This window comes from Mesoplodon densirostris, chromosome 9, assembly GCF_025265405.1.
Source record: "Mesoplodon densirostris isolate mMesDen1 chromosome 9, mMesDen1 primary haplotype, whole genome shotgun sequence".
Classification (NCBI taxonomy): Eukaryota; Metazoa; Chordata; class Mammalia; order Artiodactyla; family Ziphiidae; genus Mesoplodon; species Mesoplodon densirostris.
In genome coordinates, this window is record NC_082669.1 from 85235758 (window position 1) to 85257974 (window position 22217).

The 22217-nt window shown below is 39.5% G+C and overlaps 1 protein-coding gene across 3 annotated transcripts in view; it reads left to right on the forward strand.

The window, feature by feature from the left end:
- The first annotated feature begins 3429 nt into the window (after positions 1 to 3429).
- Positions 3430 to 22217, forward strand: part of PTPRZ1 (protein tyrosine phosphatase receptor type Z1) — a 174375-nt gene continuing 155587 nt past the window's right edge. For all 3 annotated transcript variants that reach the window (XM_060108768.1, XM_060108766.1, XM_060108767.1), the window contains exon 1: positions 3430 to 3897. In XM_060108768.1, coding sequence (XP_059964751.1) covers positions 3840 to 3897 — 58 coding nt within the window. In that variant the 5' untranslated portion in view covers positions 3430 to 3839. The remainder of the gene's footprint in view (positions 3898 to 22217) is intronic.

Genomic DNA, 22217 nt, shown 5'->3' on the forward strand with positions numbered 1-22217 from the left:
TTTAGCCATTAAAGAAAGAATGCATGTAAAAATCAAAATGGAGTAACTGTGGTTCACGTATTCAAAATCGAGCCACGTGGCTATTGTGGATGTGGTTTCAGACACGTTCCTGCATCACTGAGAACTTGAATTTTCTGCACTGTATCAAACTCAAAGACACCACCAGCCATTTTCAGAACAATATCTGCTAGCAGCTGCCAGCTGCAACCTTGTGGTCTCAAGGTCTCCCCTTGTAACTATGCAACCAACTCAGACCCCAACCAATCCTTGCTCAACAAGCACCCTTACTTCTTGCCAGTTTCAATCCCAATTCTGGACAAATAACTTATGTAATTTTGAGGGTTTTGCCTATAAAAGCCTCCCCCATTTTGTAGTCTGGCAGAACACAGTTCAAGTGCTTCTTGAATCTGTGTCTTCCAGGCTATAGTCCTCAGTCTGGCTCAAATAAAACTCTCTTCTATTCCTTGATATAAATTGTTTATTGCTTATTTGCATTGACATTAAAAAGAGTGAAACCAGAGTTCCAGCCCCACCAGGGTTACCCTTTTGGCAACTGGTATGAGCAACAGCACAACTGTTATTCTCTTTCTGGCTACAGCTGTGGCTATGCAATAGATGGAAATGGACACAAGCTTCTTCTGCACAAGAGAACTCTCGATGTCTGCCTGAAACTTTGGTTATGTTTGAGGAAGCCACAGCTCTGGCTGAAAACTAAAATGAAGACCCACTGGAAGATCCAAATCTTCATTTGAACATTGAGGAATTAAACAAAGGGCTTATGGTGAAAAGTGAAGAACTCTATGACTCTCTCATGAATTGCCACTGGCAGCCTCTAGATAGAGTTCACACTAAAATCCCAGAGAGACCCCCAAGAAGCAAGATGTTCATTAAGTTACCCAACTATCATATTAATAGTATCCTGTTTTGTTATTATTTTTGGAAAAAAATGTATCCTTCCAAGAATGTACTGAACTCTGTATGTAAATACAAATTTCTGGGACTTATATGTGATTGACATGAAACAGCATACTGTAAATAAACTTTACCAGCACACCTACACACAAAATATACCTTGAATATATATTAAATAAAGAATATAAATATAAAATATATGTATAAATATAGAGAGAATATATCTATATTTATACATGAATAAATAGGTAGATAGATTGATTGATTCAGCCTGTGAATGGATGCATGTGATTTTATGGGTTTATAACTTTCAATAGCCAATGTATACTGATCAGGTAACCCATCTCAGAAATGGCCATGACCGCCATAAAATTGTGAAATGTGAGTTACAATGTTTTTGATGTTCCCGCCCTTTTGATGGCTTCTCCTTCACACCTGGGCTGTTGCAAGGACCTATTTTCCAAGGACTGAACCTCCTAAGCCTCCTATTCCATTGCCCTCCTCAGGACTATTAGATCCACTGATTTGGTCCTGCAAATCAGTTTTCCATTGCGATCACTCAGTCATGTAGAATTGGTTTCCATCCTGCTCCCCATACAAACCTCAGCAGCAACTTGACTACTCTCTCATGGTGGCTTTTGTACCTTCCCAGGTAAATGACAGTACTTTTAACTGTGAGAATGGGATTAGCAGAAACCACAAGGTCTACCTGCCCTTTTTATCAGAGTAACTTTGATTTCAACAGTGCCGTTGTTTCATGATCTAACTCAAAAAAGTGACTAGTGGTGTGACTTTGGGGCCAAGTAAGAGGGGAGTTAGGGTAAATTTTGTTACTGTTGGGTTATTCTGGCAGTCTAGTGAGGTAGATTTGATAATCGAGACCTCCTAGAACACCATACATGCCCCTGAGCAAACCTAGCTTCTCAACAAATAAAGTTCTTGGAGGTGTCTTCTGTGGTTACCTCTTGCTTAGTATTTCAGGTATAAGCTCCTCCACTAGGAAATCAAAGTTCCCAGGGTCTGACCCCACTCAATCTGCTCAAATTTAATCCATGTAGTTTTTATAGCACGAAACATCTGCTTCTTTCATTCTTGTCTCCACCCCCTTTGACATCAATTGTTTTCCAGCCAGTCCTTCTGGATTAACTACACATCTCTAGGAAAATTTCTCTGCCTGCTCTAGTCCATATTAAACCCTTTCTCTGCCCTTTCAGTGCATTTCTAGATTATATACACACTTCTTGCTATGCAAGCAAAATTTTTCTTCCAAAGTGGAAACTCACAGGAGCAATCATCAATCTTATAAAAGATCATAATTCTTATAAAAATTGCAGCATTTCTATTTTTATTCACAGGAAGAATAAGATCCAGGGTCACTTTCTTAATATTTATATGTATTCCTGAATAAACGTTCTGTATAGATTTGAAATTTATTACACGACTGTAATCAATTTCTGAAGCAACAGCAAATTGCATCATTAGCTCTGCATATTTAACTTAGTGTTCAGAGGCTGTGGATGTTAGGGAGAACTGGTAGTAACACTCAAAATACATTCAGAACCCAATTTTGTATGTGATACGCTTTCTTTAAAAATTTAAAGCTAAAATACTATTTTTGAGACAAGTACAGGACACAGGAGTACACACTGTACAGATAACCTACATCAAATGATTGCTGAGAATACAGGGATAATTCCACAACTTGACTTTCTGTGCCTTCGAGTGGACTCCTGAAAGGCGACAAACGGGGTCTTATATAAGTATACAAATAGAAAGCACATAGAAACAAGCACGTACAACGTGACATTTCCAGCTCTGAGGCAGCACAAGGCATGTGTTATATCTCTTTTGTATATCCTGCAATCGAGCGATTAAAAAATCTTCTCTTGCGACTCTGTGCAAGGAGGCACTTGGGTAGTTCGGTGCGTCCGGAAGGACCACGGCAGAGTTGAAAGTTCCTCCCGGCAGCTGTGCACAGCAGGACAATTTGATTGGAGTCTGGGACAGGGTCAGGGTCTGACTGGTCACAATTAGGGCCAGAGATTATTGGCAGTCAACTGCCCGGAAGGAAATGTGGTCTGGAACTACTCTGGTGCTTTGGAAAATGGAAAGAAAGTGGAAAGGGGAACCCAGGTTACCCAGGCGACTCCACCACTTTCTGATTGTACCCACTTAGCATAGGCGGGCAGGAAAACAACCAAATGAAAAACATTTCCAGGGGTGAACCCCAAAGGTCAATCTCTGGCTGTGCGGGACAATGGGGGTCGGGCCTCCTCTTCCAAAGGGATGAAGTAGTCTTAATGAAGAGACATTTTCTCCACGAAGATTCTAAACCCCAGCAGGTTCCACAAACTCCGGGGCAACGAAGCTACTAGCAGGGGCCAGGGGGGAGGGGGTGTCGCTCTGTGAATCGCTACCCCGGGACCCGGCCCCCGGCCCCCGAACGGCAGCCGCGCCCCTCCAGCCCCGCGCGCGGCGGCGCCCCCGCCGAACCGCGGCGCGCACGGCCCTGCCCGAGCGCGCACCCGGCACACAGGCGTCGTGGCGCTCCGAGAGCTCAGACCGCGACCGCTGCTGGTCTGGGAGACCGAGTCCTGCCCGCCCGACATGCGCCTCGGCTAGCGGCTCCCGGGCCCGCGAGCACCACGCGTCCACCCCTAGGTTATTTCTGTCCTTCTCTCTCTCTCTCCCTCTCCCCCCGCCTCTCTCTCTCTCTCTCTCTCTCTCTCTCTCTCTCTCTCTCTCTCTCTCTCTCTCTCTCTCTCTCTCTCATACACACACACACACACACACACACACGCTCGCGCGCACACACAGCCTCGCACCAGTCTATACACTGGAGGAGAGAACATTTCCTTCGCGTCCCCTCCCTCTCCATCCAGACACGCCGAGGAGCCGCGCGGTGGGAGCCCCCGGATCGTCTGGAAATGCGAATCCTAAAGCGCTTTCTCGCCTGTATTCAGCTCCTCTGTGTTTGCCGCCTGGGTGAGTGTTAAGACCTCGGCGGGGTTTCCCCTGTGGGATCGTTTGGGACACGGGAGGGGGGATTTCAGAGCTTTCGGTACTTGCTGCCGCGCCGCCATCTAGCAAGGAGGCAAGAGGGACGGCGGACTGGGGAGCCCCCACCGTGTCGCGGCGGCACGACGGGGTGTCGGCAGCGTGGGAGAACGCGCCCCCTCCCCACCTCGCACCTCCGCCACAGTTCACCTGCCCGCGGGGATGCTGCTCCCGCGGCCAGGAGAGGGGGGCTTGCCCGTCACGCTTCTTGTCCTCGCAGCTCTTCTCCTCCTCTTTGCAAAGTGTGGAAAAGAGCCTTTTAGATATACATAAAAAGATAAATACACCCTTGGTGCGGGGCTACGTATTGTATCGCATTCTTGCTGTTTAGTTCATGCTACGGATATTTATGGGCTTGAATGAGGAATACACGTGTCTGATGCGAATTAAACACACACACACACACACACACACACACACACACACACGCACACACACGCCCGAAAGGTAGTAACAGGAACAGGCACCAACCTGACTTGTTAGTGTTTTCAGTACTTTTAATTTAGTCACATTCAAGTCTGGGCAGTTACTTTAAAAAAAAGTTTCAATCAGAATTTCTGTCAACATTCTGCCACTGCTGCCAAAGTCAGAGGAGAGCTGCAGGTTGATATAGGTATTCAGGGATTCATCTTTTACCCACCACCTTCCAGGTTACACATTTAATACTGAAACTGTCTCCTGAAAGAGCCAGTTAGAATCTTTACCTGGGATGCAGATTCAAGTGTTCCGGGCATTTTCTGGAAGGATTGTAAGACTGGATTTTTGTATTCTATTAAAGAAATGTCTTTTTTTCCTTCATGAAGATGTTCTATTACGATGGCATATAATAGGTTTGGAGCCATTAACCCGAAAGTTAGAAAATGTACCTCCGTTTGTGAGCACACATATTTTACTCTTTACAGTTAGAGGATCCTAATAGATTGTTCATAATAAAGTAGATATTAACCTATAGTTTTATCCAGTAGATGGTGCTGCTCTTGGCACAGTAACCTTTACAAAAAGAAATCATTTCTGTGTTGTAACTAATGGGCATTGCATTGCTATATGGTGATAATTGCCAATAGCTTGCCAGGTATATGCACATAATTTAAATTCTAAAAGCTTTATGAAAGTGCTCAGAGATGGTGTGACGCACACGGTTGACATTTACGACGTGCGAGGAATCTGGTCCTGGTTTTCTCTAAAACCATACAATTGATTCTGGAGAGGGGAAGACATTTTTTAAAAGTACTGTGGTCATCAAATACATACCTGTTGAATTTATGTTTCTGTTATAGATCTGTTTTAATAACAAAGCCAGGCCCTCTTGGTACTTAGATTATTATTTAAAGAAAATCTCACTGTAGTATAAAAATAAACCAGAGAATACTGATTTGCATGCCACCTAAACCACATTCCCTGTGTATCTGGTGAAATTTTAAAATTAAGATATAATTTGCATGGCATACAATTCATCTTTTTAAATTGTTCAGTTCAGTGGGTTTTAGTATATTCACAAAACTGTGCAACCATCACCACTATCTAATTATAGGACATTTTAATCACCCCCAAAAGAAACTCCATGAACAGTCATTCCTCATTCTCTCTGACCCTAGCCCTGGCAGTCACTAATCTACTTTCTTTTTCTATAGATGTGTCTCTTCTGAGCATTTATATAAATAGAATTGTATGATACGTAGCCTCTGGTGTCTGACTTCATTCACGTAGCATAATGTTTTCAAGATTCATCCATGTTGTAGCATGTATCAGTACCTCATTCCTTTTGGGTGGAATGCTATTCCATTTCAATACACCATGTTTTGCAAAGGCTTTTCTCAATAAAGCATTGTTAGTAGCCTGTTGCTTGGGGTTTATAGATTTCACTTTATTGGACATTTTCTTTAATGTTTTGATGATGTAAAATTTAACTGGAAAGGATTAAATGAATTGTTTAGGAGTATCGCAAGTTTATGTGATGATATTGAACGTGAGCTTGTATTAGAACTCAGAATGTGGGTTTTTTGAGACTGGCAGGTGAATACTTTTGTATCCCTTCCCATTTTAACACAGTTGGCCTTTTACTTTGTTGCCTGCAGACTGACCTACGGGCATTGGCTACCTCAGATGGAATGAATACCTGATCTCAGATAGGACATTTTGAAAAACTGAGGCACATTATCTACCAATGAAAAATTCAGCCTCCACTTCAATTATTTTACTCTCAACATCTACTGTTGTATTTGTGAATGTGTTTACTACTCATTCTCAGTATCTTTGGAGCCAATGAGTTGAGCTGGCACATATAATAGATGCTCAGGAAAGGTCCGCCCACTGAGACTTGCTATGCAGGATGACTGCTCTGATACAGTTTGAATGTTAGGCTGCCATCCTTACCATTATCCAGAAACAAGATGTAGAATTCACTAAGGTGTTCATTGTTAGCAATGTCATAATGACCTTATCACTTTTTGTGTCCAAAATGTCCTGATGATTTTGAACTGGACATAGGGACCAATTGCTTCTTTCAAGTAACTCTCCAAACACAAAAATCCTCATTCGATTATTTGGAGTGAAACAAATTCTTCCTTTCCACATTGCTGCTAGGGATCACTAGAAACTAAAGAAGAACATTATGGGTTTTTGGGGGGAGGGGGTTAAATCTGTCTGTGAGTTCATCCACTTGGATCATCATATCAAGATTAGCCTGAGGCCTCAAATGTTTTTGCCAGAATTAGCTAGATCACAGTTCTTCACGTTTAGGGTACGTCAGAGGCACCAGGAGGGCTTGTTAAAGCACAGATTGTGGGGTCCACCCTGAAGAGTTTTGATTCAGTAGTTCTGGGGTGGGGCTGAGAATCTCAGTGTCTAACAAATTCCCAGGATATGCAGATGCTGCTGGTGTAGGCCCACATTTTGACAACTGCTGAGCTAGTTTGACATTTAAGTGTCAATAAAGTTTCTGGATTATTAACAAGTTTTTACCATGGACTTGATTTCTGATACCTGACTTAATATTAATTTTAAAAATCACATGAGGAACACAACATTTAATGTTATTCAGCTGAAGGAGATTCTTAATCAGAGAGGCAGAAAATAAAGATGACTCCAAGAGAATTCCCTAAGTGAATTTGAACCTTCTCTAAAATAATTGAGAGGTTTTTTCTACTAGGTGGAGAACTAATGTAATGACTGTATAACTCTAGTTATTATTTAATTGTGACCCACTGAACAGGTAATGGGAAAATCTGCCGTGGCTTCCTGTAAGGAGGCTTAACTATGAGTCATAGAGGAGACGTAGGTGTTTTAAGAGCTTTTAAGGAGGAATAGTTTCTTTCAACTAATGAGAATTCAGGATCCTTTTTTTTTTCTTTTGAATTTTATTTTATTTACTTTTTTATAAGCAGGTTCTTATTAGTTATCCATTTTATACATATTAATGTATATATGTCAGTTTCAGGATCTTTGAATTGAGTTACAGTCATGCAAGGTACGCTGAACTAATATGTTTAAATATTACTGTTAAATTTGTAATGAATCAAATTCTGAACTTTTAAGTCATGTATTATTGCTTTAAAGGACACATTAACTACAAATTTTACCCAATTCCTCTGCAAGAATTAATTGCTTAATTTATCTTGAGTATGAAATCAGTAGAATCCAGTATGTTGTGACTCTCAGCTTGGTCTGTTTACCTTCTGAAGACAAATTGTAACCAGGAATAGAAAATATTCATGCCTTTTCCCTCCAAATAATAACTAGTCTCCATTCAGAAAATTAATTACTTTTGATTTGAAGAATAGGAATTTTCTTTCTTTCATCTCTCTCTCCTTTTTATGTAGACTATAGCTGCTTCCACTCAGGGAAGTTTGCCAGGATAAATCATTTCATTGATGAATTCATTTGTGCTGTCATGTCTGCATGAGACATTTGGGAACTTGTTGAAAATTTCTTGTGGGAATTTTGCTTCTGGCAAAAATTCAGGTTTTTCTGGAAGCATGCACTGCATTTCCTCATTCCCCTGACTCCGAGGAGATTTGAGTTTTGTCTAACCTGGTAGCATTGCTTGACCACTCATTTGCCAACTGTTTAGACTGTAGTATGGAAATGGAACCCCCTCATTCAGGACCAGAGGACCTCAGAGGAAGGCCTTGATTAAGAAGATGAGCTTGTGTTTTGTTTCCATTTACCATCTACTCAGTGCTTGCCAGGTGCAGACCCACTGCTGGACATTTTATGTACATTTTCTCATTTCATTCTCCCCAAAAGTGTTTCAGATAGGTGTTTCATTTTACACATGTTTCAGCTGAGGGAACTGAGGCACAGAGAAGTTAGATGACTTACTTAAAATCGCACAGCCTGTTTCAGTCTATATGTTCCTTCTGACTCTCAAGCCTGAGCCTTTTCCTCCTTTCATTCCTGGGAGATGAATTTGCTGTTTGGAATGTACTAGCTCATTTCACATGAGATGTGATGCTACATTTCACGTTCCCATTTGCTTTCTTGCAGATATCCATTCATGATTTTTCCCATGTGCTGCCATATTACTTTTCTCCCCCTTTTCTTTTTTAAAAAAATTAAGGCATAATTTATCTTTTCTAGAGTACCATCTGGAAAGTTTTGACAAATACATATAGTCAGGTAACAACCACCATGATCCAGATGTAGAATATTCCCATCTGTACTGGGTTTTTTTTGTTTTTTTTTTTTGCGGTACGCGGGCCTCTCACTGTTGTGGCCTCTCCCGCTGCGGAGCACAGGCTCCAGACGCACAGGCTCAGCGGCCATGGCTCACGGGTCCAGCCACTCTGCGGCATGTGGGATCCTCCTGGACCGGGGCACGAACCCGTGTCCCCTGCATTGGCAGGCGGACTCTCAACCACTGCGCCACCAGGGAAGCCCCCATCCATACTGTTTTAACTACTCTTCCATTACAGGTTTCCTAAGTGCCCAGCATCTGCTAGGCACTAATAGTTAAGCAGTGCATCACCATGCAGAGTGCTAATACTCATGATGCCTACAATCCAACAGATCGGAATCATTGCCTACATTGAAATCCCCTTTAAATCTCACTTTGAAGATGTTTTCTTCTTTTAGAACTAGTTGAAAATAACAGTCTTTCCCAAATATCTCTTAATGTGTTAAATATCTTAACTTTTAAATATTTTTGAATATTTCCCACTTCATCAAGAAGGCCATTGGTAAAAGTCAGAACCAATTTAAATCTGACATATGTACGTTTCGATTGTGCTTTAACTTTTAGTGTCTTGTTGGGTGTAATTCCTGGCAGCAACCACAGGTTACAGAAGGAAACCAGTTTTTATCTGTGTTTTTAATTCTTCACAGGCATGTATAACATATGTATAGGAATTAAGGGAAAAATTATTTGATCATATGGCACAGTCTTAAAACACTTATATTTTAGAACTGTGCTGTGCAGTGCCACGGCCACTATGCGTATGTGGCTATTTAATTTCAAATTTATTTAATACATTGATTCAGTTCCTCATTCACACCAGCCATATTTCAAGTGCTCAGTCAGCACATGGGACTAGTGGCTGCTGCATGGGGCAGTGCACACACAGAACATTTATATCACTGCAGAAAGTCTACTAAACAGTGCTGTTTTAGAATCAATAGCTGGTAAAGTATTGATTGATAGTACTGATGAGAAGTCAACTCAACTAAAAAGACTCCTAGAGTCATTAAAATTATTTGAAGTATCGATGTATGTTGGTTATTTTTGGCCTGTGTTGTGTCAGCCATACAAAGCTCACAGAGATGTTCTGGTGGCCTGAGGTAGAGCAGCAATAGATGAAGAAAGTTAAATGGCCACTTCGTGGCCTTTAGAGACTGGGGTTGAATGGATGAGATTAGCTGCTGGTCCAGGAGTGAGAGCTCCCACACTCATTTTCTGTACCTGTTCTAGCATTCACTGTGTTGCTTTGCAATGTCTCTGTCTCTCTCCCCAATTAAACGAGCTCTTTGAGGGCAAAGACTGTATGTATTTCATTCAACCTTGGACTTAGCATTCTTGGACTTAGCACCTATAGTAGGTGCTTAATAAATCTTTAATACAGTACTGTGAAGCTTCTTAGATAGCAGTAGGTTTTTGCTGTTGCGATCAGCCAGTTTATTCTGGCCTTTCCTTCTTTTGATTCTAATCTCAATTCGAGAGTTAGGTCACCATTGACCTCTAGCCATCCATCTTTAATGCCACTTCTGGCACCAGACCTTTGCTTTCTTTGATTCTCCCAGAAATGCACTTAAGCATCACCTAGATCCTATCTGTGCATGAAAAATATAGTCCCCATGATAGCTACTGCATGTGCAGTGGCAGGAGCAATTTTGAGTGAACATTTAATTCTAGATGAGTTGGCAGCCATGAAGCTTGAATATGTCCCGGGGGCAGGGCATTAAGCCAGTGTGTATGTGTGTATATAAGTGCACGTGCACATGCAAGCATGCTTCCCTGTTAGGGAGAGGAGGGCAGTGGGCATGGGGGATGGTCAGTAATGATAAATGAAGTATCTTGATACCACGAAGACAGTATTTTTAGTCAATCAGAAGCCATCATGTTGGATTAAGTGCTCTGTAGTCAAGCTGGCCATGAGAGGTAGTGGCCCAAGTCAGTTCTGGAAAGCAGATAAATGACAGGAAGTGCACTTACATTATGTGGATATTCATGCTTTTGGAATTTGTCTGAAGTTTTATCATTAATCTCAGAGATGAGGTACTGCATGTGGCTCAGCCCTGCACATAGCGGATGTTCAACAAATATTTGAATTTAGTTAAATTCAGATGGAACAGGGCAGGGGATGAGTTAGAAATTTTCACAGGAGTTAAAAACAGAAACAAGATTTGCTCTTCGATTAGGATCTTTGCTTTATTTTCTTCTCACTCACCTTCCTTTCTTTTATTGGTTTCTATTTGCTTTTCACCTCACTTCCTTTAATCACAAGTTTAAGATTTAAAAAAAATTCAAAATTGCTCAGCATTGTGATGAAGATTATGATAGGAAGAAGATCGACACTATTTGATACCATTATTTTAAAATATTTTTGATGTGTTAATATAATTTGGGGAGCTTTGTAGTTAACATAATTTTAAAAGTATGTGTTAACATATCTTTCTGCCTAAAAATTCTAATGTGTTAAAATGGGAAGATTACCTTTTTTTTTTGCTTCTGATACTTATGCAGATATTAGAGTACATGTGATCGTTCAGAGTCCTGGTTAATGTGAACTTTCTGGTTTCATTCAATAAGCGTGCATTAATTTATGTACACATTGACAAAAGATAAATTTTTTACAAATTCCTTGGAAATGTAGTCTTTATACATTTGGAAAGAATAATTTATTAATTAGCAAGAAAGAAGGATTTTCTGTTAAAATATTCATAACAATGTCCACAGGTACCTTTCTATTCTTGGAGCATCATTCTATCCTTCTTTTTCTCTGCTTTCCCCATCTACTCCGTAATTTTTCTGTTCTTTCACTGTCACTGACTAACTGCTTATTTCTTGATGTCTAGAGCTCTAACATATTTACTTAAAGATGGGTCTTGATACTAGACCTTTCCTCTGAACTGGTTAACTCAGTACCTTGAGTAGGAATAAAAGAAAATGTTGCTGTTTAAAATGACCTCTTTTTGCAGAGATCCTGGTCACCACCCAAGTCCTGCTTGTGTGCTTGGAATAACAAAATGCTGGCCAGATATAAGGAACTTTCTGGATTTTCTCAAAGTTTTCATTCACCTGGTCATCAGATTAAAAATATTTCTGTAAAGACGTTCTTACCCTTGCATTCTCACACATTTTCTTGAATAGGGTAATAAGGGTGGCATCTCACCTGGCACACAGAATTGTGCAGAATCTTGGTCTGCCCACTGGTGTGTTTTGCACATGTGATACCCTTGTCCTGTTTGTTTCAGTGTGAAGTTAGGTTGATTACCATTGATCTCGGTTAGTGGTTCTCAATCCTGGCTGCACTTTGAAATTAGCTAGTGTTGTGGGTTGAACGTTTGTATCCCCCCAACATTCCTATGTTGAAGTCCTAACCCCCAATGTGATGGTACTTAGAGGTGGGACCTTGGGGAGGTAGTTAGCTTTAGATGAAATCATGAAAGTGGAATCCCCTTGATGGGATTAGTGTTCTTACAAGAAGAGAAAGAGAGACCAGAATTCTATTTCTTTCTTTTCTGATGTGAAAACACAGAGAGAAGGCAGATGTCTGTAAGCCAGGAGGAGCGCTTTCTCCAGGAACCAAATCTGCTAGCCCCTGGATCTTGGACTTCTCAGTCTCTAAAACTGTGAGAATAAATGTTTAAGCCATCCAGTCTATGGTATTGTTTTTATAGCAGCCTGAGCTGACTATCTACCAGGGGAACTTTTAAAACATACCGATGTCTGGGCCCTACCCTGGATCAAGTACCTGTGTGGGTGTGGGCCCCAGACGTGAGCATTTTCTTAAAACTCCCCAGGTGATTACAGAGTACAGCCAGCATTTAAAACGACAGATCTAGGTCAACCTTGTGATACTACTAATCTTAGTTCATTTTTCTTAAGGTAGATATATTGGCAAGTTTCATGCCATTCTAAAACAAAGCTAGTACCACAGGACAAAGGCCCTGGAAAACTTCCCATCCCTCTCTCCTCTTCTTAAGGCAGTTTCAGTTTCAGAGTAACCCTAGAAGGAGGAGTATGGACTATAATGGTTGACCTCATAGTCTTTGAAAGCCAGAGGAACTTCAGGAGGCCAGACAGTCTTGGAGTTGGTCCAAAGATTCAAGTCTATCAGCAGATGGGAGGATTACTGAACCACTCTGAGGTGGGAGACACAAGTGCATTTATCAGGACATGGGCACATAATATCTTTCATTTTGTCAATGATACATATTCTTACTGTTCCCTTGTCTTGTTTATTTTCTTTCTCCATGCATAATTTGTTCTAGTCATAGTTATTATTTTCTGTTATATAGTAGATACAAGATTTAGCTGTATTTTTTCATTTCAGCAATTTATTTTGTGTGTGTGTTTTTAAGATTACATTTTCATTATTAACCAGGTGTTGGCTATTTGTTTTTACTGTATGTGAAAAGCACTAATAGCTCTGCTTAAAAGTTAACAAAGAACTTTTTTAGATGGCCCAAACAACTATTTTAATATTCTTAATCATTAAATAGTGAGAACACAAGCACACAATTCACTGACTCTTTATTGAGCACCTTGTTTGTGATAAATATTCTCCTAGAGAGAATATTCCTCTAGTGGTCTGCTAAGCCTTTGCAAGAGAGAAAGATCCATGCGTAAGTAGCTCTCATACATGGCAGAGTTAGCAGAATATGAAAGCGTGAGTTGTGAGTAGGCTAAATTCACCTCTGGGAACATTTCTAAGAGGAGATGGGTTGGATGGAGACCCTGGATGGAGGAGGGTAGGTCTTCAAGGGCCACTGTTGAGGGGAAGGGTATTAGTGGCAAAAAAGATGGCATACACAGAAGCAAGGAATAAGATCGAGAATGTGGTGTTTAGAGGGAGGAAAAAAATTAGGAGGGATTTGTATTAGTGGAAAAGTTTCAAATAGTAGGTAAGATTTCCAATGGCTAATTGAAGGGTTTGGAGTTTGGAATTTATCCAGTATATTATGAGGAGCTAGTGGAGGGTTTTGAGCAGTGGAATGACTCGAGTAGATCTCTTTACTTTAGGAAGGTAACTCCAGTATATCAGAGTGTGGATGGATTGGAGGAGAGTGAGACTGGGAATCAGGAAGCTCAGTTAAAAGGCTATTACACTGTGTCAAAGTGGAAATTTGATAGATCATTTGGAGGTATAATAATACCATCCTCTTTAAATAGTACTTTAATGTTTAAAAGTATTTTCAAATACATTGCCTCATATGATATAAGTGTAATTAGTATAATTGCTAGGACTTGGTGCCATTCTCTGGAGAGTGAGTCATTTGTGGTCCTCAAGGGAACGTCCTCCCTGGGAAGGTGAAGATGTAGCAAGGACCATATAGAATCAGAGAAATATCCAGGAAGGTAAAGTGGAGGCAGCAAATACATACAGAATTTGATAATTAGAAGGGAAGAAAAGAAGAGAGAGAAATAGAGGAAGGTAGCATGAAGACTGCTTATATGTTGAATGGTAGAACTCCAAATTTGTTACCTCAAGACATAGGAATTGACGGTAAACATTTCCTCTGAACTGATTAACTCAGTGCTTTGAGAAGTAACAAGAAGAAATGGTGCTGCTTAAAATGATCTATCTTTATCGATTTTAGTAGAGATCGTAGTCACAACTCTTAAAAAAGCTTTTTTGTTTTCTTAAGGATAGGAAGGATTTGAGTATATTAACTCAGGTTAATTTTATCAAGTCTTATCAAAACTCTTTACTTCATTCACCTTGAAAATCCTTGTATTTTGTCCTCTTTAAAATGAGCACAGGTATATTGGACATTTCAGTCAGCTGACTGCCAATAAGTAGGCTTTCTTAACATCCATGATTTCAGATTGCTTGAAGGCTATCATATTCCTACCACATAAGCTAATATCTTTGTATATTGCTTGCAGCTTGTGTTTTACGTAAAAACAGTGCAATGGAAGATGATCCGTAGAATAGGCTTCCCAGAATTTGTTTTAAAATTGATTTTAGCAAGTTTTTTCTTTTAATTCATTCAATAGGACTTTATCTACTGTTTGTCTCTTACGATATATTAAGGATGCACAAAGTTGTAAATTAATGAATCATTAAGTTTCAGAAAGGGATAAAGCAGCTCTCAAGGACAGAAATGTAAGCATATTTGCTTGTGTAATGAAGAAACATAGCTATATTATGCTATATGAGTTGGATGCAAGACTTTTGTATTTAAGAAGTATGACTGAATGAATTCTTCATGAGTAATACTTGGTTATGGTCAAGTTTCCTTTGATGGTTTTCAGAGTGGGGAAATAACATGTAATATGCATATATAGAAAATATATTTATATAAGTACTTTATGTATAAATATATGTAATATGCATATATTATATATTGTGTAGATATGCATATATGTACACAATAAATGAATAAGTATACATATATATATATATCCATGTATTCCTGCTTCTCAAAACTGATATTGCCTTATTTTTAGCATTAAAAGATTACATCCTATGGGGAAATCATTAAGTTTAATGATGGGAATTGTCCTGGATATTTTCAGCCTGACTTTTCCTGCCTCCAGCATAAAGAAAGGAGAGGAAGAAGGTCTGCCTTTTCCTGTGACCTGAATACACTGCTGTTCTTCGCCAAAGGGGTTGAGTCCGGTTGAGATCAATGGAACTCGTTCTCCCAGGTCCTCACTGAACAGCCACTGTGTGCTTATCACTGTGCTTGACTTTAATCGTTTTTCTCTTTGAGGAGTTAATCTGGTTACAGATATAAAATGAACCCTGGTGGGAGCATACCAGAATAGAGAATCATGAAATACATGTTAGATTGTATAAATCAGGTTTTAAGTCCGTGGAAAGTCATAAAAAAAGAGACAAAATAAAGATGTGAATTCATTTTAAAAATGTCTCTGAGCATATGAGCAGCAGTTCTTCTTTTTGAACGTTTCATTCAGTAATTTAGGCATCGTTTGTGTCCCCTTCAATATTCTACTCTACCACATTCAAAATGATAGTGTAAGTAGCAAAATATATGGACAAAATGTGCAGGTTAAAACACTCTTCTTGTATGTTCTTACTGCTGAACAAATGTCACATAATTTCCATAGTTAAGTCTGTCCCAATTTGAGGCTAAATTTTTGGTGGTGGCAGCTGCTATTTTGTGACAAAGGTAAGCTCTTGGTGCTAAAATTTCAAAGAATGAGTTGATATGCATATGATTCTTGGCTAAACGTCTATCAGAATGGGGCAAGAATTTTGGACATAGATAGCAATGCTGTCTGCAAAACGGGTTCCTGGAAAGAAGCACAAAGAATGAAATCATTTTTAATTAGCCAGTTTGGCTAGTACATGTTGCCCTTAAATCCTTTACAATACAGCACAATCTGGGCATCATCCATCTCACAAGAGAATATCCCATAATGCTTCTCTCTTGCCTGTGATTGCAACTTATTTTCTTCCTAACTTTTCATTATATTTTAGCTATTTAGTATTCTTGGCAGAAGTCAGGAACACACAAGATGCTTCTTTGTTCCTCAATAATGTATTCAGAATTTTACACCAACCCCTCCACCCCCTGCCAAAACAATTAAACATCCGTATGGAAGTATTCCCGTTCTCTACTGGTGGGAGCTTTTCAAGGTGACTGGTTTCTCCTCTCCCCCCTCTCCTCGCCCCCCACATGTCCACATTTTAAAATTAGAATTTTACAGTGTCTATTTGAAAAAATAAAACAACTGTTAGTTTTTACAAACATGATGAGAGATTACGTTATATTAGACACAATGGCATTCAGGCAAGTGAAGATAAGAAAACACTTAGCCAAATAATCTCTCTGCTAATAATAACGGCATATAAACCCTTTCACTGTGAGATGGGTTGGGTCTTCTCTGAATACTGGCAGAGAACGTGTACTTCCACATAGTGAGTTTTCCCTTTTAAATACATGGGGAGGGCTGACTTTTTTCAGTGTGAGGCTTTGACACTGTAGTACACAGTCTGCTGGAGATTTGTTTGGGTGATTGCATTACTGGAGAAAACTCACTGAAAGTAGGTCATCAAGAAAAGATTGATATAGACTTTTCTGTGTGGAAGTAATTATGCTTGTTTATTGCATTCTGCTACATTCTGCTACATATGCCAGACTATGCAAGTGCCAATGAGAAAATATGTTCACATAATCTCACTTAGGATTTGTAGCCTGGAGTTTAAGTTGCCACTGATTAAACTTCTCAAGATTCTTATATGGTATTCAATAATAAAGAGTGAAAAGTTTTTTGCATATTGCATATGTTCTTGCTCCATCACTTATAAATCCCAAACACATATTAGTTGGTCAAAACACATCTGGAAAGTTCCACTATATTAAATCTCTCTCTCTCTCAGGCATACACACACACGTGCCATGAAAATAGCAACAAATTCATCTCCTATTAATTTAGGAAATCCTCACCAACGTGCTCTCTGGCCAAAATGTATACAGTTCAATAAGCACACTATAGTCATTACTTACTTGACATAAATCATTGCTTTGTTGAAGGCCAATGTTAAAAAGGCCCTTTGCAAGTTTGTAGAATGGATACTGGCATGCTTGTAGGGACTTGCATCTTAGGAGAAAGGTTTTCCTTTTAACAGACTGTGTTTCTGTAATTCTCAGAAAGAAATTCTCCTGAGTCTGACTTCAGTAATGAAACACAATACAGGAATGAGGGTCTCCATCACTGGAAACCATTGAGGAAATAATAGATCAAATTTTGAGTCGCTCCTACTCATTTTTGGGAAGGACCCATAGGTTCATGTAACTCCTGATGTCATATGATGTCCTTACCAGGGCATGCAAGGTGCTTCAAAACCTGAACTCAGCCTACCTGTCCAGCTTGTCCTGAACTTCCTCACCTGTTCTTCATTTTGGCTCATGTTTTTCCTCTTTCTTTGGTGACTTATGTCCCCTTGCATTCCTAGTTATCTTTCATCTCCGCTGTGAAGCCTTCTCTGGCACATTACTGTTCTCAGCCAGACAGGGGGACACATCACTCATACTGTATTTCAGTTGTTTCCATAGCTCCCTGCTTTGAAGGAGTCTGGTCTCAAGACTCTAAAGACCCCTGGCCTATATAGTAGGTGCTCAGTAAATACTTGCAGCATAAGTCAAGTGAAATTCCTTCCAAAGCAGTCACTCTAAAAACAGAAAATAGAACAGAATCTGTCTAGTCAAATGGAAATATTGCCACCACCTCAGCTCATTCAGTGCACTCCTCGGCAGGGCAAGAAACTTGGGATCACATTCCCAGCATTCAGAATTAGAATTCAATTCACCCTCAAATTCACTCAATCCCTCTTATTTAAAAAAAAAAAAACCCAAAACTAAAAGTAGGTCAATCAAATCACATTCTCGTTTTAACAGGTCCAAGAGTCTATATAGATTTTGAACTGAATTGGCAAACGATCATGGACAACTTCCTAAGGGCTTTTTACTCTTGGCATTCAGACTTTTAAGAAAGAAAATTAAGTGATTGGAATAGAGCACAATAGTGAATGCAGAAGAAGGGAAGAAAGATGACTGTGGCCAGAAACAGAACAGAAAGAGAACTATAAGTTTCTTTATTCTAAGTAGCGGTGGGAGAATCTACTTGTTGGCCTGCCCAGCGGATGCACCATTTCTATGGCTAAGTTTTCCCTGTATTTCCTGTCAAGCTAGGGTTTTCATGAAACAAAAAGATACCGGATCCCTCTCGCTAACACCTCCTCATCCCTCCAACACCCCAGGCAGTTCCAGCCAAAAGCATTTCTCTCAGTTCTTTTTATCTTTTTTTTTTTTTAACCAAGAACAAGATCTGAGATATGTGAGATCCTGTTTGATTCAAGCATGGAGAAAACACTGTATATTTTATAGCCACTGGTTACCTGTTGCTGTCAATAGCTGTATTGTCAACACTTTATCATGGCTCCAGTGCTTTAAAATTTTTGAGCGCCTAAGTTTTAGATTTGTAGAGTTAAAGTTATTTTTCTTGGAAAAGAAAAGCCAGTATTCTTGATACCTGAAAGTCTTTAAAAATGTGAGAATAGCAGAATTATTCCTGGCCCTGCTCGAGGGGCTATGAGGGACATTCTAAAACTACATTTTGTGACAAGAATCAGAGTATCTTTTCTTTGGGCTGCTGACCTTGTTTACAACATAGCTGGAGAGTCCACAAGAAGACATGGAAACACAAAGAGATTATGAAAAAAAACAGATGGCTAAAAACAAAAGTCTGTCGAGATGGGGCAAATGTTTAGTTAAATACTATAGAAGTTAGTGTTCTGCTCAATAAAAATAGTTTAAATATGTATGAGGCTAATAGGCACATAGAAATTATTTGCAGAGTTCTTTAACTTCCCAATTGCAAACAGCAATGATAAGAAAATCTAATTCAGGAAAACTTATCCTGGTTAGAGTAGGACAAAGGACCCACTAAGATACATAATCACTTACACTGAAAAATAGTCATTAGTTTTAACTTAGGGTGAATTGTACTAATATTGAATAATAGATGATTTAAGAGATTATTTCAAAATGTATGTTTTACTGTGTCCAGGATAAAATGTAATCATTAAAATTTAAGAAATACAAAATTAAGAGAAAACAATGTCTGAGGAAAATAATTACAATATTCAGATGTTTAATTAAAAGACACAAAAAAACAGAGGACTTGTTTAAATAAATAGTGATGCTTGATAGAATATTAACTAGGTTATTAGAAGTTTTAAAAGCTATTATTATATAATAGCTGGAAGCAGCAGTGTTTGATCTGATGAAGAACTGACAAATAGCTGTAAGCAATGATTAAGGCTCCTGTGAGACTTACTTTGGAAAAATCAGGTTTTAAAACACAATTATATAAGGAGTGAATTAATTTGTTGAATTTTTAAAATTCTGAGCACAGAGAAGAATTGTGTGGATTTAACATTAATTTTTAAGGGATGCACTATTTCCACCCTGTTGTTTAAACAGGCTTTAATTATTTTAGTTATTTAAAATGAGACCCAAGTTAAACGTTCGGTATGAGAATCCTCGCACAAAATTCAGCCATTATGGTTATGGTTCTTTGGAGGCAATATTAGTCAAAATGAGTAGTCTGTGTTTTTGGAAAAGCTTACTGTGACTTCAGAAGCTTTTGATAAGTTATCTTCTGTGCAAAAGCAGAAGGGGCAATATGATATTAGAAAATGCGGATAAGAGTTCTCTGAGTGATTTGGAAGAACGTCATCCTGAAGCAAGGCTCTGTGCAAATGCTTACAGCTAAAGGTCACATTTTTAGCAGCAGAATTTTGTTTTTGGCATTCTATCCATTCATAATTAAATCATTGGTGTTTTCTTTCAAATTGTTAGCTTAACATATGATAATACAAATTAATCAGTAAATGTGGTTCAAATGATGGGTGTTTCTTAGCATGCTGTTAGCTCTGACATTAAAAAAACGTCTCTTGGAGGGCTTCCCTGGTGGCGCAGTGGTTGAGAGTCCGCCTGCCGATGCAGGGGACATGGGTTCGTGCCCCGGTCCGGGAAGATCCCACATGCCGCAGAGCGGCTGGGCCCGTGAGCCGTGGCCGCTGAGCCTGCGCGTCCGGAGCCTGTGCTCTGCAATGGGAGAGGCCACAACAGTGAGAGGCCCGTGTACCGCAAAAAAAAAAAAAAAAAAACACAAAAAAAAAGTCTCTTGGCTTCTGCTTCACTTCTTCCTTCCAGCTAAACCTTTGTAAAGTGTTTCCGTCTCCATTTGCTCTCCTCCTGTTTACTCCTGAGCCCACTCTAAACAGGATTCCCTTTCCACCACTCAAAACAAAACTTTCCTCATCAGTTATACTAGCGCCCTCCACATTGCTACCTCTAATAGTCAGTGGTCTTGGCCCTCATTTTGTTGGCCTCCAAGCAGCTTTTGACAGTTACCACTTTGTCTTTCTGGCCAAGCTTTGTTCACTTGACTTCTGTAACACCACGCTTGGATATCTCATTGACCACCTACTTCACTGGTGATATCAATCACGTTTGATGGTTCGTCTGCATCTCCAGCCTCTAAGAACTGGAGTCTTCAAGACTCATTCCTTGGGATGCTTCTTTTTTTCTGGCTACACTACTTGCCTATCTCATCCCTATATTCTCTACCCGGGTGACTTCCACATTTATAGGTCTAAACCAGAACTCTTACGTGAACTCCAGAGTCATATATCCAACTGCCCACTTATATATTTAATACGTCTCTCCAACTTGGTGTGTCCTGCTCTTGCCCCCACTTCAGTTCCTAACCTGCACTTTCTTCATCTCAGTAAATGCCAACTTCACTCCTCCAGTTGCTCAGGCCCAAAATCTTGAAGTCATCTTTGATTCTTCCTTCTTTCTCACAACCTGCATTCGACTTCTCAGCAAACTTCCCCTAGATTATCTTTTCTTATCATCTCCAACCACTGCCACCATCCATTCAAGCCTTCATCATCTCTTACTTGGATTATTGCACCAGCTTCCCAACTCATTTGTGCAAATACAAGTCAGATCATGTCATTCCCCCAATTTCCTGTTTCACACAGAATGAAAAGCAAAATCACTCCAGTTTTCCTCAAGCCTTGAATGATCTGGCCTCCTATTACTTCTCTAGTTGCCTCCTCTGGCCCTCACTTCCCCTATTCCTTCTGTTCTAGCCTCACCCACCTCGGTGCGCTGCTGTTGCTTGCACATTCTCCTGCACACTGTGTTCTTGACATTCCCTCTGCTTGAAATGCCCTTCTTTTATAACTCTTCATGACCCACCTCCTTACCTCCTTTGGTTTTGCTTAGTGTTACCTTTTTATTGAGGACTTTCCTGGACACACCATTGTAAAATTGTAACCACCTCCCACCCCCAAATGCTCTTCATCTCCCAATTTTCTCATTATGCTTATCACTTAACATGTACTTTTAAATTATGTGATTTCTGACTCTCCCCATTAGAAATAAGCCCTATGTGGGTTTGTGTGCATGTTCACTCTCTAGCCTAGTGCCCAGCGCACTGATTGACACATAATTGGTGCTCAGTAAATATTTCTTGAATGAATGAATAAATAAAACAACCCCCTTTTTGCATTTTTAGTTTGATTTTCTTTGAATTCTAGTTTATGTCTTTCCTTAGTTTGCATTGCCATCCTTTTAATTTTGAAATTTCATGTAACTCTTCATTAAATGATCCTTGAAACATCGTATAGTCAATTTTTGGCATATGAAATCAGCATATTTTTTCAACATCTTTCCTTCATCTTGTTTTATGATTTCATAAATATGCATCCTAGTTTTACATACTCTCTGGTTTTTGCTTTATGCACTGTCTAGTCTTTGCATTTATTTATTTTTGGCCATATTTCTGATTTTTCTTATCATTAACTAATAGAATGCTTTAAAGCTTTCTTTTGTCTCTAATTGTTGAGAAGGAAGCAGTGTCTTTGAGACCTTCACTACAGCAGACATGAAATGCATTACCATCCACCAACCAGCTTCCTCCAGCTTCTTCAGTTACTTGGTATTGCAAGTACAGATTGGTTATTTTTTTTTCTTCCAGTTGTATTGAGAGATAATTGAGATGCAGCACTGCATAAGTTTAAGGTGTACAGCACAGTGAT